Here is a 26,897-nt window from a genome sequence, read left to right as displayed (position 1 = left end):
TTACACTGATTTCAAGTCAAATTGATTTTGTGAGTTCATCTGGGCACCTATCATTTGTATACGATTTCCATAAGAGTGTGCATTTTTTAAATCTTAAGATTCCGCTGGCATTACTTTCAAACATAATTCATTTATAGGTTGTAGATTGATCTGGTATGAGACCACCTGTTATTAATTACCACTGGCTTTTGTATCACTATTTACCATGCAATGGAGTACTTTGTAAATAAAAGGACACCTCTCAAAAATGGGATTTTACTAGTTCAATGGAAGATTCGTTTGTTTTAGCATATCTATCAATTACCAAGTGAAGGGAAAAAGAATCATCTCAAATTTCTTTCATTCTGTCTGTATACTTAAATGAATTTCTAGTAAAATATCCTACATAATAAAAAGTGAATATGTTAATCGGTTGTCACACCATCACACCATAATGACCAATCAGCAGGAGACTGTGTGCACAGAAGGCACACGTGGTTGGGTGGGGCTGTATGTTGGCGAGGTGTGCTCGGGTGGGTGGGTACTTGACACTGAGTCCCTCCTGACAAAGCCATAGCAGCAGCCTGAGGCTCAGGTAAGCCACAGATGGTGGCTGCTGCTGCCCAGGTCTGGCCCAAAGATCAGGCAATAAGAGCAAGGTTGTGGCTCAGGCAATCCGCAGTGGCAATGAGGGGCAAGGCTCAGGCAGCCACGTGGCTGGCAATGGCAGCAGCAGAGGCATGATGGGGGCATTGCCTTCCCCTGATAACTGGGTCACCTCCCACAGAGGGAGGCCAGAGTCGGCAGCAGGGAGGAGGTAATGTAGGCGGTGCTTTCCCCTGATCAATCACAGGGAGCAGGCCTAGGCTGTAGGTAGGACATCCCCTAATGGCTCTAGGATTGTGAGAGGGGACAGGCCAGGCAAGGGGACCCACCCTAGTACACGTATTTTTGTGTACTGGGCCTCTATATAAAAAACTGAAATATATTCATATTTATAAGGTCTAGAATTTGCATTTGTAAATTTGTCAGCAATCACTCTAGTGTTTTTCACATGGTTATAATTAACAGAATAAAGGTATGCTTATTTGCCATGAAACTGGATTCATTTTAGGTGCTTTCGATAGTGATAATGTCAAAATTATGTGATGAGAGCAGAGATAGTGATAAGAGAAGTTGTTAAGACAGCATTATGAGATGTGTTATTTTAGTTGTATTTAGAAGTGTAGCCATCTTCCACACTAGATTAAAAACAACGTTTTTTGATAATGGATAATAACATTTTGGTATTTTTTCTGAAAAATAATAGAAGAAAATCTTTTGGGATACTGAAGCAATAAATAAGACCTTTCTTCCACTAACACATTTCAATATATTCCTTGAAAACACATTCTGTAAAATTACTTCACCAACTCCTTTGTACACCATTATGTATGTGTGCATATATTCTCAAGGGAAGGGTAGGTACTAAAAAGACATTTATAGCGTCTGATGATTTAGACTAAATGACTGATAAAGTCTTTATCAAAATTATCTATTATTATTATTTTTTTCATTGTTAAGTTTACTAATGACCATTATTGCTAATCATTACATTTAACAAAATAATTTTTAAAAATGCCTACTTTATTTTATTTATAACATTATATTTTACTAGAGTCCCAGTGCACAAAATTCGTGCATGAAACTCGTATCCCTCAGCCCAGCCTGTACCCTCTTTCATCTGGGACCCCTCAAGGGCAGTCGGACATCCCTCTCACAATCCAGGACTGCTGGCTTCCAACTGCTTACCTGACTGCCTTTCTGATTGCCTCTAACCGTTTCTGCCTGCCAACCTGATCACCCCCTAACCACTCCCCTGCCAGCCTGATTGATGCCTAACTGCTCCCCTGCCAGCCTGTTTGCCCCTAACTGTCCTCCCCTATTTGCCTGATCCCTCCCAACTGCCCTGCCCTGCTGGCCATTTTGTGGCAGCTATCTTGTGTCCACATAGGGGCAGCCATATTATGTGTTGGAATAATGGTCAATTTGCATATTACTTTTTTATTATGTAGGATAAAGGCGTGGTGCATGGGTGGGGGCCAGCTAGTTTGTCCTGAAGGGTATCCTGGATCAGGGTGGGGGTTCTCTTGAGGCATAGGGCGGCCTGGGCAAGGGGCCTGTGGTGGTTTTCAGGCCAGCCACGCTCCCTCGTGACCCAAGTAGAGGCCCTGGTATCTGGGATTTATTTATCTTCTATAATTGAAACTTTGTAGCCTTGAGTGGAGGCCTGGGTCTACCAGAGTGTGTGGAAAGCTTGGCTTCTTTCGAAACTCAAGCATCCTGCTTGCTCCATGGCCACAGCCATCTTGGTTGGGTTAATTTGCATACTCACTCCTGATTAGCTGGTAGGCGTGTATTGTGGGTATAGCGGAGTGATGTTTAATTTGCATATTATTCTTTTATTAGATAAGGTTTTAATTTTAACTCCTTAAAAAAAAAGATATTAGAAAGGTTACAAATGTATGTGGTATGTTTTTCAGTATATATATTAACTAGATGATAGTAAAATTTCAATTAGTTGAATTCTATCTTATGATAGTCCCCTTAACTTTAAAAGGCCCATATTTATCCATAAGTATATGATATTAAAAATAAGATGGGAGTCAGGGATTCTATACAATAGAAGCTTTAGTGACAGAGAAATCAAATGAAATATATAAATTTTGTTTGGATCCTGATTTGATCAAAGCAACTATAAAAATACCTTTCTGGAGAGAAAATTCTAGAAATGCAATCAAGAAATGGTTTTTAAATGATAGAAAGACATTGCTAGTTGTTGTTGTTTGGCTTGTTTTTTTTTTTAGATATGGTAACTACACTGAGCTTATTTTTTAAGTCCTTATCTGTTAGAGATAAGCATTTATGGGAAAAGGATATGACTTTGTGAGTTGCTCTAGCATTCCCAGGATGAGGATAAGAGAAAACAAATGACACAGAATTGGCAAATGTTGATAAGTTTTTTAAATGGATGATGCATTCATGGGTGTTTATTTTACTATGCTCTCAATTTATATGTGTGGGAAATTTCATAATAATAAAAAATATTACAAATTTATGTTATTATTCCTGTAAGAATTTTTTCCTGATCTAAATTTTCTGGTCTGGTTGGTATTTGGAAGACACATTATGCCAAATACATAGGGAGAAAAAATCATAGGGATGTTAAAGAAAAACAATCATCCAAATTGAAATTGAGTTTTTAAAAAAAGTGTTAATAAAATATTCTAACACTTAAAACTTTTCACTTTGCTTTTCTTTTTAAAAATTTTCTGGCCGAAACCAGTTTGCCTCAGTGGATAGAGCATCGGCCTGGGGACTGAAAGGTTCCAGGTTCGATTCTGGTCAAGGGCATGTACCTTGGTTGCAAGCACATCCCCAGTAGGGGGTGTGCAAGAGACAGCTGATTGATGATTCTCTTTCATCGATGTTTCTAACTCTCTATCCCTCTCTCCTCCTCTCTGTAAAAAAAAAAAATATATATATATATATATATATATATATATATATATATATCAATAAAATATATTTAAAATAAATAAATAAACAAACAAAATAAAATAAAATTTGTAGACATGCTATAGAATTTCTTACTATATTTTTCTTGATTTCATTTCTTCTTAAACACCAAATTAATGTTCAGCTATTGGGAAATGTGATAGCTTCCAAATTGCAGATAAGCTATTGGTTTGTAGTTGAATATATATTTGGTCCTAGAGAAAAAACTAAAGAAAATTTAACTATATTTTCTATAAGACGGGTATCTTTGCAATGCCTGTATGTTTATAGTATGTTAAATGAGCAATTTTGAGATTTATGTAGTAAGCAAATGGTCAAAATATAGACCATTGGTTCTCAACCTTTCTAATGCCATGCCCCTTTAGTACAGTTCCTCATGCTGTGATGACCCCCAACCATAAAATTATTTTCGTTTCTACTTCATAAGTGTCATTTTGCTACTGTTATGAATCATAATGTAAATATCTGTGCTTTCCGGTGGTCTTAGGCTCTACAGCAGTGGTACTCCACCTGTGGGTCCTGAGAACCGCTAGCAGGGTCGCCTAAGAGCATCAGAAAACACAGATATTTACATTATGTAGCAAAATTACAGTTATGAAGTAGCAACGAAAATAATGTTATGGTTGAGGTCACCACAACATGAGGAACTGTACGAAAGGGTCACGGCATTAGAAAGGTTGAAAACCACTGATATAGACAGAGGGCCAGTTGCTAACCTACTCCTTCTCCATTGTTGCTCTAGCATAGGACTGACTCCACCATCTACAATAGGTTGGAGCCAAGCTTCTAGGGGGGATTGTAATAGCCCTTTAGATAACTATTATGTGATGCACGTGACTCACGTTAATGGAAATTCTGTATTAGTATAAAGCACCTCATTCTAAGTTCATAGTTACTGCTGTTATACTATAATAATAACTAGGAGTATTTTAAATCTAACTCTATAGAAATTGTATTTCCAAAATACTAATGAAACTCACAATACAATTTGGAAATTGTATTTCCAAAATACTAATGAAACTCGTTTACCAATTAATTCAACTTTCCCCCAAACTTTCCCACTAGATGACTCTTTTAAAAATAAGTAGTACACTGATTTGATTTGAGATTATTTTTAAAGTTCTTCCTATTGGTGCTTTCGAGAGTAAAGTTTTGTAATATTTACATTTATTTATATATTTTATAAACCAGAAGTTTTAATTGGATTCATTGTAATTATTTTTAAATAAGAGAATCTTTAAAATCACGATTGCTTTTGTCACTAGCAGTCATTTTTTATATATAATCAAGTAAGCTTCAAACATATCTTTGATTTGAATATTCTTTATTTCTATTCTGTTAGTAGTGTGGGTAAATGGATGTGTGTTTTCTTCTACACTGTATTGGTTAATAAAATGCAAATCTAGCAAAGCAGGGTGACTTAAAAAATTAACATGGTGGACAACTGTCTGAGTGCCAAAAATAATCAAAATGAAAGCTAGAGTACTAAACAAGGTGTAGATTTTTAAAGAGCAGGTACAGGCATGTTAAGAATCAAGCTGAAATATAATAAGAGTTTACCAGTATATTTTCCAATTCTTTTTCTTCCCATACTTCCTTTTGTGTGAAAATATTTCTTTGTAATGGAGTTTCCTTGGCAGCAGTGGGACACAGGATTATGATGAGAAGGGAGTTAAAAAAAAATAAAAAGTAGAATGCCCTTTGACCTTGCTCCTATTTTCTTTGCCCAATTAGAAAGCTGCTAATTACATTTTCATATCCCACCCAAAGGGATAGAATGTCAAGTGGTTAGGAAGTACATAGCCATTTTAAAATCATAATGAACCTTGACCGAAATAGCTTTACTACTCTGCTAAAACAATTAGTTCTATCATGTGTTCTAAAAATGCATATATGGAAATCATAGACTGAGATACAATATGCTATCTAATAACAAAGGTCAGTTAAAAGTAGTCTATCAGTAAATGTTCAGAATGAATTATCAGCAAATAATAATAGCTGAGTTATTAGGAATAGTAACTATTATGTATTCCTATGTTTGAGTCACCTTTCAAAATGTTTTACAAGTAGCAATTTAAATAATACTTGTCCTACTAGGTTAGGTATGTTTTTTTATCCCTCGTTGACCAATGAGGAACTTGAGGCATGGGAAGGTAACTTTTCCTGTGTGTTACATACTGGATTCTATCCTAAAGAATCTGATTCCAGAACTTAAATCCTTAAGTCTTCATTAGATAGTTTTCTAAAATGCTCTGATATCACTTATTGTATCATTTATTAGGGCCTTTCAGTCCCATAGAATTAGGTATAATTTGAAAGCAATAGTCCTTTTAAATATGCTCCAGCTGGAGATGCTGACAATCTTTAAACTGTTTTATCCATTCTGTCATGGAGCAAAGAAACCTGGTCATTTTAGTATCTGGTACCATAATTAAAAAGGCAACACCCAGCTCACTAATGAAACCACCACTGCCCAAAGAGACCTACTGCTATTCTCCACCACATTTGAACTCTTTTACATCAAAGGAAGTTTGAATCAGGACTAAATTCACCATAAGCCGTTAGACATTTTTATCTTAGCTTAATCACCATCTTCTAAAATCGTTGTTAGCCAGGGCACCATTTGATTCTGATAGTGTGTAAGTGTGTGTGTGTGTGTGTGTGTGTGTGTGTGTGTGTGTGTGTTTTCTCTCTTCTCACATTAGTGTGCCGTGAAGATACACTGTGAAATAGTTCCTTCTGCGAGAAAAACAAAATTTACAAAAACAAAACTGAAATCCTTCTTTCTTTGATAAACCCAATTTTTATTTTTATTCAATAACTCCAATCCTGATCACTGAATAAGAGTAATCATGCACATGTTTATTATCCTCATTCTAAGTTAATTAATTACTAAATCAGTAAGCCTCTGTACAATGACTAGCTAGTTGTTTTGAAGGTACAAGAATTAAATGTAATTTCCAAAAGTTCTTGACTTGCATAGGCAGTGGTGAAATGTTTCAGCTATGTTCCAGAGTCCAGTTTAGCAGAAAAGGGAGCTTCTAACGTCTCTGTTTATTTATATGCTAAAAAAAAAAAAAAAAAAAAAAAAAAAAAAAAAAAACCAAAAAAAAAACAAAAAAAACACACACACTTTCCTGAGCACTAAAAACCACCTAGTGCTTTATGCCACACTGCAGGTATCTACTTTCCACAATTGGACTTTCAGAGTGACTGTTGGTCTGTACTGAGCACTGTAAAACCCATCCATCCCGGCCAATAGGCATATGAAAAGATGCTCGACCTCAGTACACATCAGAGAAATGCAAATTAAAACCACAATGAGATATTACCTCACACCTGCCAGAAAGCCTATCATCAGTAAATCACAAACCGGAAGTGCCCGCCAGGGTGCGGAGAAAAGGAAACCTGTGCTCTGCCAGTTGGAATGCAGATTGGTGCAGGCGCTGGTGGGAGGCAGCATGGCGTTAACGTGATTGTCTTATGACCCAGTGACTCCACTTCTGCGAATATATCTGAAGAAAGCCTAAGCACTAATTATTTTAAACAATAATTGTATTATTGTTTTAAATAGCTAAATAGCCATTAAAAAAGAAGAAAATCTCGCCTTTTGAGACAGCATGGATGGACCTGGGGAGTAATATGCAAAGTAAAATGAGCCAGTCAGAGGAAGACAGATACCATATGATTTCACTCATCTGTGGATCTAATGAACATAATGAACTAACGAACAAAATAGAAACAGACTCATAGATATAAAACAACAGACTGACAGTTGTCAGAGGGGTGAGTGGTGGGGGACTAGGTAAAAAGGTGAAGGGATTAAGCAAAAACAAAACAAAACAAAACAAAAATAACCCAGACTCATAGACAACAACAGTATTGTGATTACCAGAGGGAAAAGGGGAGTAGAAAAGGGTAAAGGGGGGAATACATGGTGGTGGAAGAGGACTTGACTTGGGGTGATGAATTCACAATACAATATACAGGTGTATTATAAAATTGTACATCTGTAACCCATATAATTTTATTAACCAATATCATCCCAATAAATTCAATAAAAATAAAAATATAAAAATGTAGCCATACTAATGCTCAGAAGTTTGTTTATGCCATCCCAAACAGTCTCTCATCACTTATTGACTTACATTTGACTAAATTAAGCACAATGGGCAAAGTTAGGAGTTAAATGATTATGGATAAAAGACTTGACAGAATATGGTGTAGAATAGGAAATAAATGGCCCTTAAAACATATTTATACTTTTTTTTCTCCTTTCAGTGCATGGGGAAATGCCCAACTAACTGAGCCACATGAGTGAAATATACTTAAATGAACATTTATACCAGGCCAAACTTCTCAATAAGGGGAACCCTGCCTTTCTCTATCGGTTGCATATGACACTATTAAAATTATTTATCAAATAAATCTTGCCTTATCTACAAAGAAAAGTAAGATGTGTTATCAGCAATTGCACTTGGGTTTTCAGCCTCAGCGCTTGAGTGCTAGCTAAGAGAGAATTCAGAGACAAGACTCAAATATAAGAAAAAGTTTATTTAGAGAGTTATAGATAACCCGTGAACCAGCTGGGCCTTGTGGACTCTGGAAACAAGGTACAGAGGCAAAGGGAGGGCCCTTGGAGCTTAGGAGAGGGAAAGGCAAAGATAACATACCCAGGGGAAGAAGAAAGGGTGTGCTCCGGAATCAGAGCATTTGAGAAGGGGGTGGAGAAAGATCCTGGCATTCTCAAGAGAAACAGTGCTGGGTCCTCTGTCCTGGGAGTGTTTATTTCCTCTCCAAAGGTGGGGCTATTTGGGGAGGTTGTAGCTTTTCCAGGTGTGTCCTTTCAGGGTAGTGGTCTCTACTAATTGGTCAGGGCTACCGGGTGGGTCGTTAGTCACTACATATAGTCCTGATGTTAGCCATGGCATCACGCCACCTGGCCTTGCTGCTTTTCTAGGCCTGAAGCTGAAATACAACTGAGGCCTAGATGTTATCTTGAAAGATGAAAGACCCCCAGAGGAGGGAGACTCCCACTCTGTCCCCCGATCGACGGCGACCCCAATCAACCGCAGGAGACGTCACTTGATGCAAACAGCAAGAGGCTTTTTATTCCAGCATGCTGGGGCTCAACTCGTAACTCACACAGGAGCAGAGGAGTCGAGCCCCGAGCAGAAAATCTTACAAGTATATATAGGCAAAAACTATATGTCGGGAGGGGTTACACACGGAGGGGGAAGAGGGGAACAAAGGAATCTTCAAAGGGGAGACTGGGTTTGTTAATAGCGTATTTTATGACAGGGCTTGCGCTGAGTCAACAGTCCTGCCCGGTAATCTCGCACTCTATTTCACTGAACTGTCAAAGCAAGGTCTACTTTATTATCCTGTTTCTCTTTTCTTGCCGGAGCAAACCTCGCTCAGTTTACTCCCTGCTTGTTAAGGGTCCTGTTCCCATCACTGGCGGGAGCCTTGAATGGTTGAGATAACACAGACAGCTCTTAAACATTTTTATTCTTTCAATCTCTGCTTGACCAAAACTCTGTCTCTGTGGTCAACAGGCCCAAGGCTTTATTGGTAAGATTATTTGATACAGGTCAGAACCTCATTGTCCTGAAAGACACTTATTGAAATCATAAGAAGCTTGTATTGTATTGAAATCATAAGAAGCTATTTTCCAGTCCCCTTGTTTCTCCTCTAACAGGGTCTACTCATATCTGTCTAGCTGCGTACACCATAGATCAGAATCAATAAATAGTAGTTGAATTAATAAACTGAATTCTATAATAAAATGTATGGAAAATAAGAGGCTCAGAAGTAGTTTCAGGCATAATAATAGATGTATGCATAAGCTTATGAATAGAGATATTTTACATGTTTATTTCTTACTAGGCTTCCCTTTTATTTTTCTGGAGCTTACATAATGTTATAAACATGCCTTTTTTTTTTAACAAAAGAGTTAAAACATTTTCGCATATATTACACTTGAATAAGGAAAAAAAATTCATTTAAAATTATGTTTTTCTTAAGAAGAAGCTTGATGTGTATAGCCTACTCTAATGGCCTACTAGTAGAGTGCTTTTCGTATCTACATGCACATCTCAAGAGAAAAGGGAAGAAACTTGGAGCTGAGATTCATAGAATTTAGTGTCTCTGTATTCTCAATATACTGTTGCTAATGATTCCAGAAAGCATAAGCAGCCCATGCTAAGGGAATTAATCATAGTCCTAGAAATAGAAGGATGGGCTAAAAAGGTTGAAGTATCAACATCTAGAAATGATGGGTCTACATACTCAATTTATAGGTGGTACAAAACACTGGTGTAATGGTAGATAAATAACAATTAAAAACAAGAGCCTACAAACAAGTAAAAAGAAGGAGGTTTTGTGCTTGTTTTTTGTTTTTTTCTTAGAAAAAGCTCTTGGATCACTGTGTAGTTTGGCTGTTTTAGACGTTGTTTGTAAATGTAGCAGTTTGTTTGGAAATTGGGCAAGCTTCCTAATGCTACTTTGAGATATTTAGGTATAAAGGGTAAAAGATGTTGAACCTTAATGTGTGTTTTTTTTTTAATGACTCCCAAAAATATGTAAAGAAAGAATGTTATCTGTCAAGAGCTTTGTCGCACAGTGTACTTCATTTAGCGAAGCCCCTGTGATTGTTCCTGCATAAGGAAAGACAGTGGCAATGGCTGAAATTATAATAGAAACTTTTAAAGACACATTTGAAAGCAAATGCCGATCTAAACAAATGGAAAAACAGAAAACAAAAACTGTGCTAATATCTTTTGGAGTATTTTTGAAATAGCTTGGGTTTGTTTGACCAAAATATGGATATTTTAAAAAGATCTGAACTGACAATGTTTTTTATATCACTTGTAAACCATTTAAATAATTTACTACATATATATGACTAGGTAGAAATATAATTTTGCTTTCATGACTTCTAGGAAATGGCGTAAGAAGGATTATTTATGAAATTTAGCACTTCAGTGTTCATAAACTGTTCTTCTTTTACCCCACAAAAAAACTGGACTGAGATTACCAGCTTATTTTAGCAGGCCCAAAAATAAAACAAAATAAGGATAGCTTTGTATACAGTATTTGTGTGTGTGTTCTGTTCATATGCAAATCTCAGCATGCTTCCAATGAACTAGGCTGTCTTCTTAGAACCACCAAAGGATGACCATAACCTTGATTAAGATGTAAAATATGAAGAACTTTATATACATATACATATACATATACATATACATATACATATACATATACATATTTTACTGTGTAGTTTAATTACAGTAATGTGATCTTGAATTTATTAAAAGTTACCTTGCTTTTACATTATCAAACTTTAAAAAATAATCATCTTCTTTTTAGCCCTATAGTATTTCTACCTAATAAATGTTTTAAGGATAAATTTTATTATCCATTTCTTTTTAAAAAACACAAAATACTAGCTGATTTCTCTTCTGGAACAGGATATTTTAAGTTATAATTTGGGTAGTTTCTGCACATAAAGTTAGTATAGATTTTAAGAAAAAGTATGAAGTTAGTTTAAAAAGAGACACTTATAAGACTCCTTTGGTACTTAACCATAAAAAAGCAACTACTTTAGAAAATTGTATAATATCTCAATTACATAGGCATCATAAATAGAATTTCTTTACTTTGGCAGAAGTTTATCAATAAATGTGGATTAAACATTATACCTGAAAAGTATCTTATTGATATTTTTCCATGAAACTATTATTTATAATGATATAGTATTTTAAAAGCAATATACAGAAAAGTTTCCCCAAATTAAAACTTTGTCTATTTCATATAAAAGAGGAGAAAAAAAATTAGAAAAAGAGAAGAGAGTCACAAAGTGATAAGAATCAAAATACCAATGGGAAAATTAAAAAAAATAGTTTTTATAAAACATTAATCACCAACCATATGGTTTCTGATCTAAATTAAATGTTATACACATTTCATTTATTAAAAAAAAAAAATAGTCTTCCTAAAATCTTATTGCTTTTAGGCCACGGTCATTACTTTTATGACCTGAAATAAACGTGTCAGGAATATCAACCAATTGGCACCTATCCTTTTGTTAAAGGTAGAAAAAAAGATGACTATTATATTGTAATACTTTGTTCTCTCTCTCCTCCTCTTTCTATTTTTTTGTTTTGTTTTTGTTTTGTTTTTGTTTTTGGATGGTTGGTGATTTGTTTGCTTCTCCTGGTTCCTGTTGATCAGTGGTGTTTGGCCAGTTTGTATTTTTCCAGACATCACTCCACGATGTTGTTGAGGTGTATGATGGGCCAACTCAGCAATCTTCTCTGTTATCTTCCCTCTCAGGATCCCATTCAGGTATCCTTTCATAGAACTGCCGTGCATCAGTTATTGCTTAAAGACTGACATTGATTGATATTGTAGTGAAAGTTGAGATTTATGTCATCCATATTAGAGATAAAGTAAACTGAAACTGGAATTACTCGTTATTTCTTTAAAAAAAAAATAGAAACACAATTAACAGTAAATCAAATGCTTGAGACAAAGACAACCATTTGCTAGGATTGTAATCAAGTAAATATAATATGTAGTCACTTAGCCTCTGGCGTTTAATGTAATATCAAATAGTTAAGGATTCTTTAAAGACTGAGGTGATATGTATCAAAATGTAATTAAAGCCTGCCAGTAAAAAAAAAGTTGCAATTATAGCTGAACCCATTGAAAATATATTGCCAGTGGTAGGATATATTGACGTAATTTGATAGAACGTAGACTCACATTTTCAAATGACAGTGTAAATTAATATAACTTGTTAGGTTTACTGAATGAAATTATTTATGATATCTTAGTGTTTGTTTTGTTGAGTAGGAGAATCACTTCCACTGAGTTCAGGTAATCAGATCACAATTCGATTTACTTCAGTTGGACCAATAACAGCTAAGGGATTTCACTTTGTTTATCAAGGTAAGTGACCCTGTAGCCTAGAAACACACTAAGGAATGATTTTTTATTTCCATGCTGTGTTCGGAGTGATTGAATGATCAGATCCTCATAATCATATAGGAGAGTTAAAAGTTGTTTTTCTTTTTAACAGTTTTTCTCTGTTCCTTACCCATCAATATAGCACTATTACCTTAACCAAAGTAAAAAAAAAAAAAAAAAATACCTTTGCTTCCATTATCATTCTCAAGTTTATAGTATGATTTTTCCTTTCTTCCAACATATTATTTTCAAAACACTTATTCTTTTTCTGACAGTTCTTTAGTTTCTGCATAATCTATTTTGCTCATAGTCTAGATCTCTAAATTGAAATGTACAAAATTCTGTGCTGATGTACTTAGATAGGCGAAGGAAATCATTACTTCATTTAAAAATTTTAGTTTCTCATTCTCAGGAGAATTCAAATGTTCTTCATGGCTACTAAATATTTTTGTGCAATTGAACATAGGTTTACAGTTTTTCTTACCTTTTATGGACAATTTTCTATATTATCATTAACCTAAATTGAGGTATTATTTGAAATATTTTCTTTAAGTTATATGTGGTCATGTAGTATTCTCAAATGTACTTTGAACTTTCTTAAGAATTATAACCATTTGTGATTTCATATTTTAACTAAGCCCTCTTAGTCCATTTATTTATAATCTTGGTTATATCACACTGTTTTATTTTTAATAGCATTCCCTCTGTAAACAATGTAGGGTTTTATGAATTTTAAAGGCACTATTAAAAGTTGAATTACTTTTACTCTAGTCACATAATAGGAATCAGTCTATTTGGATTTCATCATATCATTTTTCGGGCTTTTGTCAAACTCTGTAATCCCATCTGTATGTGTTTTAAAAAGAAAAAACATCCTGTTATCATTCTATTTTACTAAACCAAAAAATAAAACAAAACAAAAAAACACCCTCAAAATTAAAGAATATAATTCTACGAGCAATTTCACATTTGATGTTGTACGATTACTAAAAGATAAACTTCTATTGTTGTTAATCTGTCTGACTTCTGCTTAGTCTGAATGTAGTTATAGTATTCATCAATAATATGTTTTGAGCACTAGTTTGTAAACATGCTATGGAATTAATAGTATTTTATTTCCTTTTTAAAATCTATGTTTTTAAGAAACAACTAATGAATAAAATTGTTACATTACTTCATGTAATCTGGCATGTATTTTTGGACCTCAGTATACCAGTTTAAAAAGAAAAAATATATATCATTCAGTTATCACCCCCAAAATTGAAATATATATTACTCATACTACTTTGCTATAAAAATAAGAGTTTGGTGAAACAAAAAAAATAGAAAAATAATTTAGTTGATGTTTAAAGGAATGAAGCAAAATATTTTTAACTAAAAGATCTTTGATAACAATATTCATTTTAAGTTGTATTCTGTGTTTTAAAACTTTTAGAAATGTATTCAAATTTTTAATTGAAGTTTTGATAAAGGGTAGAGATTTCTTTGAAATCTTAAAAAGCTATGTTTTGAAGTCTGTATTTCTCTCCCAAGTAGAAATTAAAATCAGTAATTGTTTGTATGCAGCTGTTCCTAGAACAAGTTCTACACAGTGCAGTTCTGTGCCTGAACCAAGATTCGGAAGAAGGATTGGCAATGAATTTGCTGTTGGTTCATTGGTTCTTTTTGAATGCAACCCAGGATATATTCTCCATGGTTCCATTGCAATTAGGTGTGACACAGTGCCCAATTCTTTGGCCCAGTGGAATGACTCCTTACCCACTTGTATTGGTGAGTAGCAAATTTCTATGCTTTGTCATTGTACATACTTTATATCAAAATTAGTTATCGTGTATCTTTTAGTATTTCTGTTTCATATCTTAGACATTGCTTTTTCATTATTTATTAGTTATAATGTACTTAAATTTGCAAGTTAGAGTGAATATTTGATGCAATTGAGGTGTGCTACAATCAATGAAAAATAGTTTGTTTTGAATGAGCTGGTACGTTTCCTCACTTATTGACTTATATGGATAAAATGTACCTCATATTTCCAATAATAGTATTTGAATGTTCCTAATGAGGGATTATTGAAATAAATATTATTTTTCATTTTAAAAAGTTTATGCAAAGAATTCTATGCCAATATGTAAAGAATTTGCATGTCTTTTAAAGCTCATAGCAGCTTATTAAAGTAGCTACATATGCAGTATAGGTACTGAAATGTAAAACTGTGAGTTATTCTTTAAAATATCTGTTTGTATACTTATGTTAATATCCTAATTAATGGGGTAAAGTTGTAAAGAATCATGTAAAGCTGAATAAAATCTTAACAATGGGGAAGTGTACTAGGTTCTTAGAATAGGGTTAATTAAGTCTTGGGTAACAGTCTGGACTTTTATTGTAACACTGAAGAGCAGTGAGTTACTACATAATCCTGGAAAATTTACATAATCTGATTCTTGATTTCCATATGGATAAAAAAAATAATAAGAGGACTGACTTTCTTAGGTTTATTGTGGCTATTAAATGATTTAAAGCCTTGGCAGAGTTCTTGGAACCTAGTATGTATTCTAAAATTAAGTTTTTTTGTTGTTGCCAAATCCTCCACCATAGATTCTAAAGGTATTAGATCTGAAGTATATAATTTATATGCTGTGTTGATAAAGTATTTGATATTATTGATTTTTATTTGTTGATAGGTTGATTTACTAATACTTTAAAGTTATATTTAAAATTTACTATGTTTTACATAAGATTTTGCATCTTGGAAAGGGCTAAAGCATGGTATCTGTAACATTCTTTCCAATTCTCTAATTTGGCATTCCCTGAATGCAGTATTATCCTTGACACTTAAAATTTTTGAGAAAATACCATGACAATTTTTTTTAGAATTATAATAATTATTTGTTACAATAAGCTCTTTAGAGAGACAGAAATTTCTTTCCATCAGTTGTTGCATTCAAGAACAAATAGTTAGCCCTGGCTGGTTTGGCTCAGTGGAATCAGCATCTGCCTGCGGACTGAAGGGTTCCAGGTTCAGTTCTAGTCAAGGGCATGTACCTTGGTTGTGGGCACATCCCCAGTAGGGAATGTGCAGGAGGCAGCTGATCAATGTTCTCTCTTATTAATTTTTCTAACTCTCCCTCTCGCTTCCTCTCTGTAAAAATTAAATTAAATATATATATATATATGTGTGTGTGTGTGTGTGTGTGTGTGTGTGTGTGTGTGTGTGTGTATTTATTAAAAAGAACATATAGTTAAAGAGGATTTTTTTTAAATATGCATATAATTATATTTGGTTTGTTTTCATTGTTTGCAAGGGTTAAAAATAAGGTTAAAATTAAAATAATGATCACTACAATTCTAATTGGCCTTGAAAATATACATTTAACTAATAGTTTGCACTCTGTGTTTTTCTAATCCTGCAAAATTTAAACATTACATTATCTAAGGAAATTTCTTTTATGCATGAAGCTATGATGATGAAATAGGAGTAGAATGAGGAAGAAAATAAAGGGGAGAAATAAGCTGATATTAAAGAAAAGAGAAAAAGAAAGTGAAAGAATATTTTAGGATGAGGAAAGAAAATAATAATATTTTGGAAGGTGCAGGTAGAGAATAAAGACCCTAAATTTTTAAAGCATAAACTATTTTTGTTTAGAGTGAAACTCCTATATGATGATTATTAAGTTTTTTATGTGTCAAACATCCAGTTGCCAATCCCATAGGTTTTGCCATCAGAAGTAAAATTACATGTAAATAAAAGAATTTTTTTTTTTACATCATTGAATAATTTTTTTAGTGTTCAGTAATGGATTCATCTAGGCAAGGCGCTTATACCAGTCAGGAAAGATTATGCAAATCTGTGGCTGACATTAAAATACTAATGTACTGTCCTCTGTCTAGATGGTTTTGGCCACAGATTACATATCAAGGAGCTATTACAATCTCTCTGGCAAAAACCCACTTCTTTGTAGGTCCCTGGGCTTTTTGAAAAACTTGCCAACTGCATCTGTAGAGCGACTTTAAACATAGAGCAGACCACCTTTCATTTTTTTATTGGTTTGAAAATGCATACATAGAGATAGAAATTGTATCAGATAACTTCTATTTCCTGACAAGATCACATGAAAAGGACATATTACCTTATACCACTTAAAAAATATTCCACCCTATAGAAAACGGAATACTAACAGAAGGACATAGGGGGCTTGTGTGAGACAAGAAGTAGAAAGGCGATGATTCTAAATGACAGTTAGATGATGGCTCAGCTTAGGTTTTACCATTTGGTCCAACTGCTCATATTTCCATAAGTGAAAATATACTTTGCATTTCTATTCTTTAACTATAAATATTTTTAGATTCAAATATTCTGACCAAAATTGGTTGTCTTAAAATATTCAAAAGAGAAAAGGCTTATGTCTTAAAGATTCAAATATGAGTTGAGTATAGAGTTATCATAGATTGCTATTAAAGCATTAGCTATAATTTGTGTTCATTTTCAATAACTGTTAATGAATAAAACATTGAACTTTGTATTTCTTTTCCTTGGTGCATGCATCCTTGAGGTTTCTTTTGGGTCTACTGAATTATTTCGATATTTTCCTTGGATAATCTAAAATAATATTCTGATGTCTATCCTCCATTTGTTCTCTTCATCCTTACCCTGCTTTTCTTTTACAGCAACAACCCACCATATTATATAGTTTTTAAATTTTGTTTAATCTTCTTGACCTCTCCCCTGCCACTATATTGTTTTTCTACTCAACTGAGAGAGGATCTGTCTGGCACATAATAAGTGTTCAATACACATTAGTTTAATGATTGGATTTTAACAAAGAACCGTTATTTTCTGAATTTTTGTTGAGTTCAAATTAAAACCAAAATATGGGATGTTTGAGTCTGAGTTCATTATCTTGTGAAATCGATGAATGAAATCGAAGACAAAAAACAGTTAGTGGAGCCAAAGTTTATTGAGAGTATCCATGGGAATTAAAGTCAATTAGTCCACATGTGGAGGTCCACACTGCCATAAGCCATGTGCTTCCCACCACAGGAAGGTCAGTTACCCATTGTGTGCCGGGGAGAAGAGAGCCAGAGGAAGCACTTTTAATTTGGGGGTGGAGACAGCCTTGCTAGCTCCTGATTGGTCCTTTTTAAAGTTTATGCCATTTTGCATGCACCCTTCCTACCCTGCCCAGTGGGGTGCCTTAGTAACTCCACCTTGCTGGGTTCCTGGTTCTGTTTTCCCTTCCTGTGGTCCCACCCCTAGCTACCTAGCTTCTCTCTGACTCCTCAGAACAATTGGCCAACTTCTTGAGTCCAGGGTCCCTGGGTTGTTTTTTGTTTGTTTTGTATGTTTTTTTTTAAATTTATCTTTATTGTTTGAAGTATCACAGATGTCTCCCTCTTTTTATTCCCCCAGAGCCCATGCTTTTTAATTTCAGCCTTTTATCACATGGTGATGTTTTTGTTCTCTTTGCTTTCTTAGACCTTTACAAGCCATCTTAAGTTTCATGCTCCTCTGAGAATCCCTAGGAAAGATCCTATAGCATGAAAGACTAATATGCAAATTCTCCCCACCACCAGGTGTTCCACCAGAAATCTGGGGCCGCCAGCCAACCGCCCTCAGACCCTCCCCCTAGGAGGCCTGCCAACTGCCCACAACCCCTCCCCCAGCCAGCCTGGCCCAATCGGCCCATATTGGGGTGGGCTGGCTGGGCCCCATCCATGCATGAATAATGCACTGGGCCTCTAGTACCCCGTTAAAACACAAACAATAGATTTATACATTGTATGTGTAATTTTATTCTGAGAGAGAAAAAATTCTCTATCTATACTTCACAGTGTAGATATAATATTTGACAATTTATTGTCAGGATTTTATGCATAATTATTGTATTTTCTCAGCTTTTACTGTTCAGTGAATGCTCCAGTTAACAGCTTAAGCCAAATGAACATTCAATTGAAATGAAAATAAAATAGTTTTGTATGTTTTTAATGATTTCCATCTCAATTGTATTGTTTTAGTTTCACAGTTTGCATTACTGCTATCAGCACTTCTTTTTTATTCTGCCAGAGTAAGACACAATAAACAGTCTTGTAATATTGCTTAAACTGACATACTGGAATTAAATTGTTGACTGGAAAGCAGCCCCATTAGGCATGTTACGCAAGCTGTGCTTACAGTTAAAGTGGTCAGGTACTAACTTAGGGGATACATACGTGTAAATAATAGTCTATAAATAAAATTTAATAATCTTATACAAATCTGTTATATCAAGCCATTCTCAGGTAAATTGCAATACAGCACAGTAATATTTTGCTAAGAACACTGGACGTGGAACAAATTTAAAATTGAAAACTATGTTGAGGACTGAGTTTTCATCTTCCAAATTTGACCTTTATGCTTCAGATTTTTAAAAAAATTTAGGCTTATAAAACCTCAAGTTCTCTGAGCCTCTGTGATTCAAATAACCCCCTGCAGCCACTAATAGCTCTGGTAATATATGGCCTTAGGCATACGTGTTTGTAGTGGGAAGTCTCTTTTGAAAAGTCCCTGAACCTGCCACTTACTAGCCTTAGGCACAGAGTCTTTAATCAGCTGCTTATTCATTACCTTTATCTGGATTTGTTTTTTTCCAAGTGCTTTAGAGACTCTGAAAGAACTATTTATTTGCATTGGCTCCATGACAACACCTATCTATATCATCTTTCCTTACAGTGTGAAAGGTATAGATGAAGAAATATAAACAGGATCTGAACCCTCATTCATTGATTCATCCATCTACCCAACATTTGTATGAAGTACATACACTGTTAAGCATTATCTCATTTAAAATCAACATCAACACTATTAAAAAAAAAAAAAAAGAAAAAGAAAAAGAAAAAAAGAAAGAAAAGAAAACATCGGCCAGCACTCTTTTGAGTAATTACCCTAGGTTTTTGCATTTGACTTTGGCAGTGGCACTGTACTGTACTATTAACTTTGTAAAAAATATTACAAAATATGTATTTTGATATCACACCATTAGAGCCACACTTGGACAAATGCCCTAGGATAGGGGTGTCGAACTCATTCAGAGAAGGGGCCAAAATCTAAAATCCAGCCTAAATCATGGGCCAAATGGTTTACTGAACAGTCATAAACTGTCATTGTGATGGAAACGCAGCGGAGTGCAGTGATGACAGTGCGGTGCGGGCCACATTGCAAGGCCTGGCGGGAAGGATTTGGCCCGCGGGCCTTGTGTTTGACACATGTGCCCTAGGATAACAATGTCATTGGTACATAACATAATAATAGTTGGACCCTGCTCAGTTGGTTTAGAGTTGTCCATGCATCAAAAGGTCACCCATTGGATTCCCAGTCAGGTCACATGCCTGGTTGTGGACTTGATTCTCTCTCTCTCTATCTCTTTCTCCCACCCCTCTCCATTCCTCTCTCAAAAAATCAAGAAAATCATTAAAAAATAATTATAGTTGCAAAAGGAAATATGATTTATTGACTTCTTCCTGTCTTCCAAGTAATATGCGAACTTATTTACATAAACTATCATGCTATATTTTCATAAAAGCCTTTTGGAAATAATTATACTACCTTGTCCATTTCACAGACAAGAATCTGAGTTTCAGAGAGTTTTAAGGAACATTCCCAACATCACACTGCACTTAAAATTGTAAATTAGGACATGCCCCGAATCAAGCTGATACTACTAGTTGTATGAGAAATTTGCTTTAAAATTAATACCTTTAATAGGAACTTTTTTTTTTTTTAACTTTAGAGCAGGTCCATATACTTCTTCTTTTATATAATTGTTGTTCTGGCAACAACGAGACTGGCACTGCCATACCGAGTATGTTCCTTTCACTGAAGAACATGGAATTTAGAGTCCAACTACCAGGATTCAAATCCCAGCTTCTTCTTGTTAACTCTGTGGTGTTGGACACCTTATTTAATCTTTTCATGACTCTGTGCCCTCAGCTGTTAAATGGGGAGTATATGCACTCATATCTCAGTGCATTGTTGGGAGGTTTTAATGAGTTAAAATATATAAAGTGCTTATAAGACTGTCTGGCAAATAGTAAGCTCTTTATAAATGTTACAACGATAACATAATTCTTATCATCATGCCTCAAAGGATGCTATTACTTCTCATAGGATGCATGAAGGGAAAGGTAACAAATATAAAATATTCAAAAATTTTGTATCTAGATGTGAAAATCTTTTAATGTGAATGTGTCAACATACCATATATTTTTAGTTATGTACTATAAATGGCACGCTTATCATTGAGTTAATTATATTATTTTAGATGTGGAATTGCAAGATTATCCATTAATGTGCCCTATTAATTCTAAAAGTGTTTGTGATATAGGAAGATTTATTGTTTATTGTTCTTGAGAACTTTTAAAAACAGCATGATTTGGTTGTACTGTCAAGTCTAGCATCTGCCCAAGATATTAGCTCTGACCTTTAGTCTTATTTCAGTCTTCTGCATCAGCATTAACTTCCTCACTTGGACTGCTTTGCTTCTTAGTGCCTTGTGGAGGAATTTTAACTAAGCGCAAAGGGACAATTCTGTCTCCTGGGTACCCCGAGCCTTATGACAACAACCTGAATTGTGTATGGAAGATCACAGTGCCAGAGGGAGCTGGCATCCAAGTAAGGATATTTAAAATTTTCTTCTTTTTATTGTGTATTTGGAATTAATCTTTTCAGAGATAATACGATATCCATTATTACTAAAGGAATAGCCTTTTGACTGACATGGTTAAATTTATTGGAAAGGTACTTATTATTAATTTTCACCTACAAGTAACAGAAGGACAATGCAAAATGGCAAAAACAATAAGAAAAATGTATTACTCCACATAATATGTAATCTTGGGGTAAGGTAATTCAAGGGTTTTTTATTTTAAAGGTTCAGTTGTACCATTCTTTACCAGGTGTGTTCCATCTCTCTGCTCTGCCATCCTTAGCCTGTTGGCTTAGTTCCCGGGCTTCCTTTCCCATGGCCCTGAGATGGCTGGAACAGCTCTAAGCCTAGCAATGCCCGATGCCCAGCGTCCAATGTGTCTGTCTTCTGTGCCTTTACAGTTAAGATCACTTTTCAAGAAACCTGCCGGCAGACTTTCTCCCCATGCTATTGGTCAAAATTGCAACCATCTCTATTTCTGAGCCATGTACTGAGCAATAGCAAAAGATTTACTATTTTTGGATTTACCTTTATAATATTTTAGAAAATTCAAAAAATTACTTGACTTATGTAAGGAGTAAAATATGTCATAAAACTAATGAGAAAACATAAAATGTAGATGTTCAGTCTTTTTAAGGGTATTAAAAATCAAAGGGTTGTAGATATAACCTTACATTCCCATTAACAGTGCTACTACTTTATGGCCAATTTATAAAATTGGAGATAACCAATCAACCCTATCTTATTAGCAGTAAAATTAACAAGGATTTTAGGAAAAGATAATTTTGGAACAGGGAATCTGAAATGAGAATATGTTTAGAATCTTCATAAAACATTTACTACATCATCTAACTCTGAAGATTAATCTGAAGCATCTTTTGTGTTCACATCATCTTGTCCATTTCTATCTCATCCTAAAATAATGAACACACTGGCATTTTCCTTCTAGTCCCTGCAATGTGGCTGCAGCACCCACTGCCCTAACTGAGCCACTTGCACAGTAATCGCCAAGGACCATCTCATTGAATCCATCGTGTTGCTCCTCCTGCTTATTCTGTGGGTAACATTCTGTCCTGGGATTTTCCCCTCACGCTAAAACCCTTTTCTTAGTTGCCATTGCACCAGGGCTCTACAGGACTTTGTTTTGTTTCCTATAATTATAGCTCCTGCTTGGACATCTAGGGACAGGGCCTCCTCTTCCTCTTCAATGCCTCCAATGTGTGCCCCTTACACCACTCTCTCCGCCACCTTGTTTGGATCTATATCCTCTGCTGTCCTTCTGTGCTGATGCCTGGGACCTGAATCACAATAGACAACCAGAAGACGTTTTTTAAATGAAATGCATGGAGGTGACACTGGTCAAGATGAACACATAGGTTTCAGAAGTGGGTTTCTATGTTACAAGATCTGTATATTGCACCATGTGCCCAAAAAACATTTTTTAAAAAAATATAGGACTGAATAAAAGATGATTTCAAAACTTAAATATCTAACCGAAATCTTTTACCTAAGCTGTATGCTGTACAAAGTGTGGCAAAAGTAGGTTTACAGTTGTTCATATGGAAAATAATATGGTAATTGATAAATAATAATACAAGGACAAACTTTTGTGTACGCACAACTGTAAACCTACTTTTGCCCCAAACAACTGTCCAACTGGAATTTTTATGTTACACTTCTTGCTGGCATCTCCAATTCATCCTGTTCAAAACTGACTTCGTTACTTTTTTCTTAAAATGGGGGATTTTTTTTTCCCAGTGTGCTTTGTCTCAGAATGAGTTCTAAATCTATTCAGTTGCACAAGCCAGAAATCTTGATGGGTCTTCTCTGTCTACTCTTCACAGTACACTGTCAGCCTGTCTTCTCCAAATTAGAGTAAGTCTATTTCTTTCCATTTAGACTTCTATCCCTTAAGGTTTGATAGCCATCATCCCTGTCCCGGGTTCTTATTCTCTGTCAGTCTACTCCCCAGAGGACAAATAGAGTAACCTTCTAAAAATATAAATCTAATACTATTGCTCCCTGCTTGCAATACCTGGATTGCCTGTCCCTTATGTCCTTAACTCCTTGACACAGTTGATTACTCCTTTGTGCTTTGTGTCTATTCCTTGCCTATTCCATTGACATGATTTTAGTTCTTTATGAAAACCTAGCTCTCTTTTGCCTCTGGGCTTTTGTGCGGGCCTCTCTCCCTCTGCCCGAAACACACTCCACAATCTCCTTTTCCTTGGCTACTTATAATCATTATTTGTATGTCTCAACTAAGAAACCATTTCTGTGGAAGACCTGCCATGAACTTAAGGCAAGATTAAGTCCCCATGCCATACGTTCTCATAGATTCCTGTATTTTCATTGTCAAAAACACTTATCCTGTTTTACTGCTATTAGTTATAATATTTGTAAGCTCAGGAGTTTATGAATCAGGTCTGTTATAGCAGATAGCATAGTGCTATTTTGAAAATAAACCAGTGAATACCTATCCAATCAGTGAAGTTTGGGATTATTTTAAGGAGCTAACACTATATGATGAACTAATAAGAAATCTGCAGCCCTAGCAGGTTTGGCTCAGTAGATAGAGCACCAGCCTGCAGACTGAAGGGTCCCGGGTTTGATTCCAATCAAGGGAACATATCTCTGTTACAGGCTCCTCCCTGGCCTAGGCCCTTGTCAGGACATGTGCAGGAAGCAACCAATTGATGTGTTTCTCTCACATCAATATTTTTCTCTGTCTTTCCCTCTCCCATTCTCTCTAAAAGTCAATGGAAAAAAATCCTCTGGTGAGGATTAAAAAAAAAAAAAAAGAATTTGCAGAAAAAGTATGCTATATATCACTTGTTCTAGTCAAACACTATTCAAAATTGGACACACATAAATGACACTATAAAATTACTGAGAAAGCATTTGGTTTAATGATTGCACTTTGGAAAACAGTTTCAAATTTAGCAGAGCATTTATCAAACTTATAGAGTGTGAAGCATATTGAACTTATAATTTTAAATTCTCTAAAAGACTACCAAGCACTTTTTTCCCCCTAATTAACCTCTTGTAAGTGTGCTAATTTTAGATATATCACTAAGTCATAGGAAATTCTGTAACAGTTGCATATACCCAGACATATGTAATACATAACATATTTGAACTTCACCTTAAAGCCACCTGGCTAGTACACCAGGTATAAAATACTGCTGCCTTTATTTTACTCTGTTGGAATGAATTTATGCATGAATAAGGAATGTTATGAATTTCCAGTAAATCTTAGTGAGATGAAATGGGATGACCACTTGTGGAAAGAAGAGAAGAACCATGTGAAATGCTGAGCATCCTTTGGAAATAACCTCAACGAAGAGATCAAATTTTTCTGTTAATATTGCGTGTGAAGTTTTGGGGGAAGAAGGATATTCATTCATTTGTTTGCCTGTTCATTTTAGCAAAGTATATGGAAGGGAGAATTCCAAAAGGACTACATTCAACAGTAACAGAGTTACGAAGCAAAGTGCAGTTTTTATGTAATGAGCCACAGAAAAACATATTGGTTACTTAATTGCCTCAATTTATGAAATAATAACCATTAATATAATATTTCACACAAAGCCGAATGGGATTTGCATATCTATATGAGGGATATCTGGCTTTAATAATTGCTAATTCATTACCTTAAAAAAGTGTCCATGGTGGATGACTCCTAATACAAAGTGCTTCCAAGCACTGAGTCAGTTGCTCCTTCTTTTTATATCTTTTACTTGACTCTTCTTTGTTTTTTGTTTTTGTTTTTGTTTTGTTTTTGTCATAGTTGTCCTCATTCATTGTACTTGTGTCTTCTACACCCTTTATTATGCCAACTGGCATTTATGATATGCCCAGAATCATAGTAGCAAATTGTATTAATCTTCTGTGGCTGCTGCAACAAATTACCATGAATTTGGTAGCTTAAAATGATGTAAATGTATTCTTTCACAGTGCTGGAGGCCAAAAGCCATAAGTCAATTTAAATGCGCTGAAACCCTGTGCTTAGAGTGGAGAGCCTCCGCTCTCCCTCTGCCCTGGCCTCCGCATCTTCCCCTTGCCTTTTCCGATTTCCTCTGGCTGCCTGCATTCCTTGGTGTCTGGTTACATCCCTCCAAGTTCTGCCTCAGTGTTCACATTGCCTTCTCCTCTTCTGTCTGGGTCTAATCTCCCTGGACATACTTCTTATTAATAGATCAATCAGCTAGATCACATGCAGGGCTCACCAGTATCATCCAGGACCGTCTCCTTCTCTCAGGATCCTTCGTTTAATCAAATGTGGAAGAATATTTTTCTGAATAAGGCAGTATTCCCAAGCTCTGGTGATGTAGACTTAATATCTTTGGGAGCATTACTTAGTCTGCCGTGCGCATGTACCTAGAACCAGAATGAAATGTATTTTCTTCCTCTCACCAAGGTAATAGGTTTTTCTGGAGATTTCTACAATTTTGTTCTTACCACCAACCTGATCTCAATGAGTAAGGAAGAAAAAGATAAATTACTTTTAAATGTTTGGGTTTTTTTTTTCTTTTCTTTTCCATTTTCTTTCCCTGTTGAAATCATACAGAATCTAATAACTTTCCCTATCTTAACACATGTGACAACTGGGTAACTCTTTCTACTGTTCCTGCCTCCATCCTATTTTAGTATTTCATTGCTTCTCACACAGGCTACCACAATAGATATGAAAATTGTCTTTTCGCCTTTATTTCCTTCACCCAGTGTGGTACTCCAAAGCACAGTCTTGGTTATGTCCCCTCGACTCCCTTCTAAAACCTTCGGTGTAATACTCTCCTCAGTCGCCTAATTATTTTTGGTGAATATAAACTGAGCACTATCCTAAGCTAAACGTAATTTGATTTTTACAGCAAAGTTATGAATCAGGCACCTTGATTACAGTGATTTATGTAAGTGATCTAAGGCATAGTGCGTCACTGTTCTCCCAGGGTGACATGTCAATGAAACCCTAGAGATGCTTGCAAAAGCTCCAGAAGAGAGCGAGCGTGAAGTTGCAAATGCAGGCCTTCTAACTCTAAAGTCACCTTTACTAATTCACTAAGCTCTGCTCTAACTTTTCTCTGTTTTTCCAAACTTTGCATGCCTCTTTCCTTTTATGTAAATTCCCTCTACTGTGGCTAAATTGGATTATTAATGGTTCACTAAATCCACCTCAGGGCTTTGACTTCTCTACATTTTTACTAACTGAATAAAAAATTTTTTTTTGGAGGAAGATCTCACAGTACATTGAGCTTACCTTAAATGTCAATTCCTGCAGGAAGCCTTTTAAAGTGGAATGTGATCTTTGCTTTTCCTGAATGGAAGGGAAGGGAAACTCAGATAGACTTGATCATAGATGGAGGAGGTGGTCCTTATGTTCCGATCCTGCGGCTTTAATTCTGGTTCTCTTCCTGTCCTGGAGCTTTGCCAGTGGGCACTCTGCCTGTCCCTCAGGCAGCGCATGTGCTGCCAGGTGGCACTCACCCCTGGAAAGGGGACACTGGCATGCACTTGAATGGAAGAATGGTGATGGACTGTTTTGTGGATTAGATATTTTTAATGAATGAGATTGTTATAATTATTTAGTGGATGTGTCATGCTCACATGTATACATATTTTAGCTAAATAAAATAAATGTATTTTCATGGTTATTCCTTTCCCTGCCCCAAAGCTTTACAATATGTGATAAGCAAAGAGAAAGGTAGGTAG

The 26,897-nt window shown here is 35.3% G+C and overlaps 1 protein-coding gene across 1 annotated transcript in view; it reads left to right on the top strand.

Moving 5' to 3' along the window:
* CSMD3 (CUB and Sushi multiple domains 3) overlaps positions 1-26,897 on the top strand; it is a 779,390-nt gene that overhangs the window by 632,308 nt on the left and 120,185 nt on the right. The window contains exons 33-36 of the mRNA XM_036436812.2: positions 11,773-11,886; positions 12,397-12,492; positions 14,077-14,280; positions 21,030-21,154. Coding sequence (XP_036292705.1) covers positions 11,773-11,886; positions 12,397-12,492; positions 14,077-14,280; positions 21,030-21,154 — 539 coding nt within the window. The remainder of the gene's footprint in view (positions 1-11,772; positions 11,887-12,396; positions 12,493-14,076; positions 14,281-21,029; positions 21,155-26,897) is intronic.

This window comes from Pipistrellus kuhlii, unplaced genomic scaffold (assembly GCF_014108245.1).
Source record: "Pipistrellus kuhlii isolate mPipKuh1 unplaced genomic scaffold, mPipKuh1.p scaffold_m20_p_14, whole genome shotgun sequence".
NCBI classification, from domain to species: domain Eukaryota; kingdom Metazoa; phylum Chordata; class Mammalia; order Chiroptera; family Vespertilionidae; genus Pipistrellus; species Pipistrellus kuhlii.
This window is presented reverse-complemented; position numbering and strand designations above follow the sequence as displayed.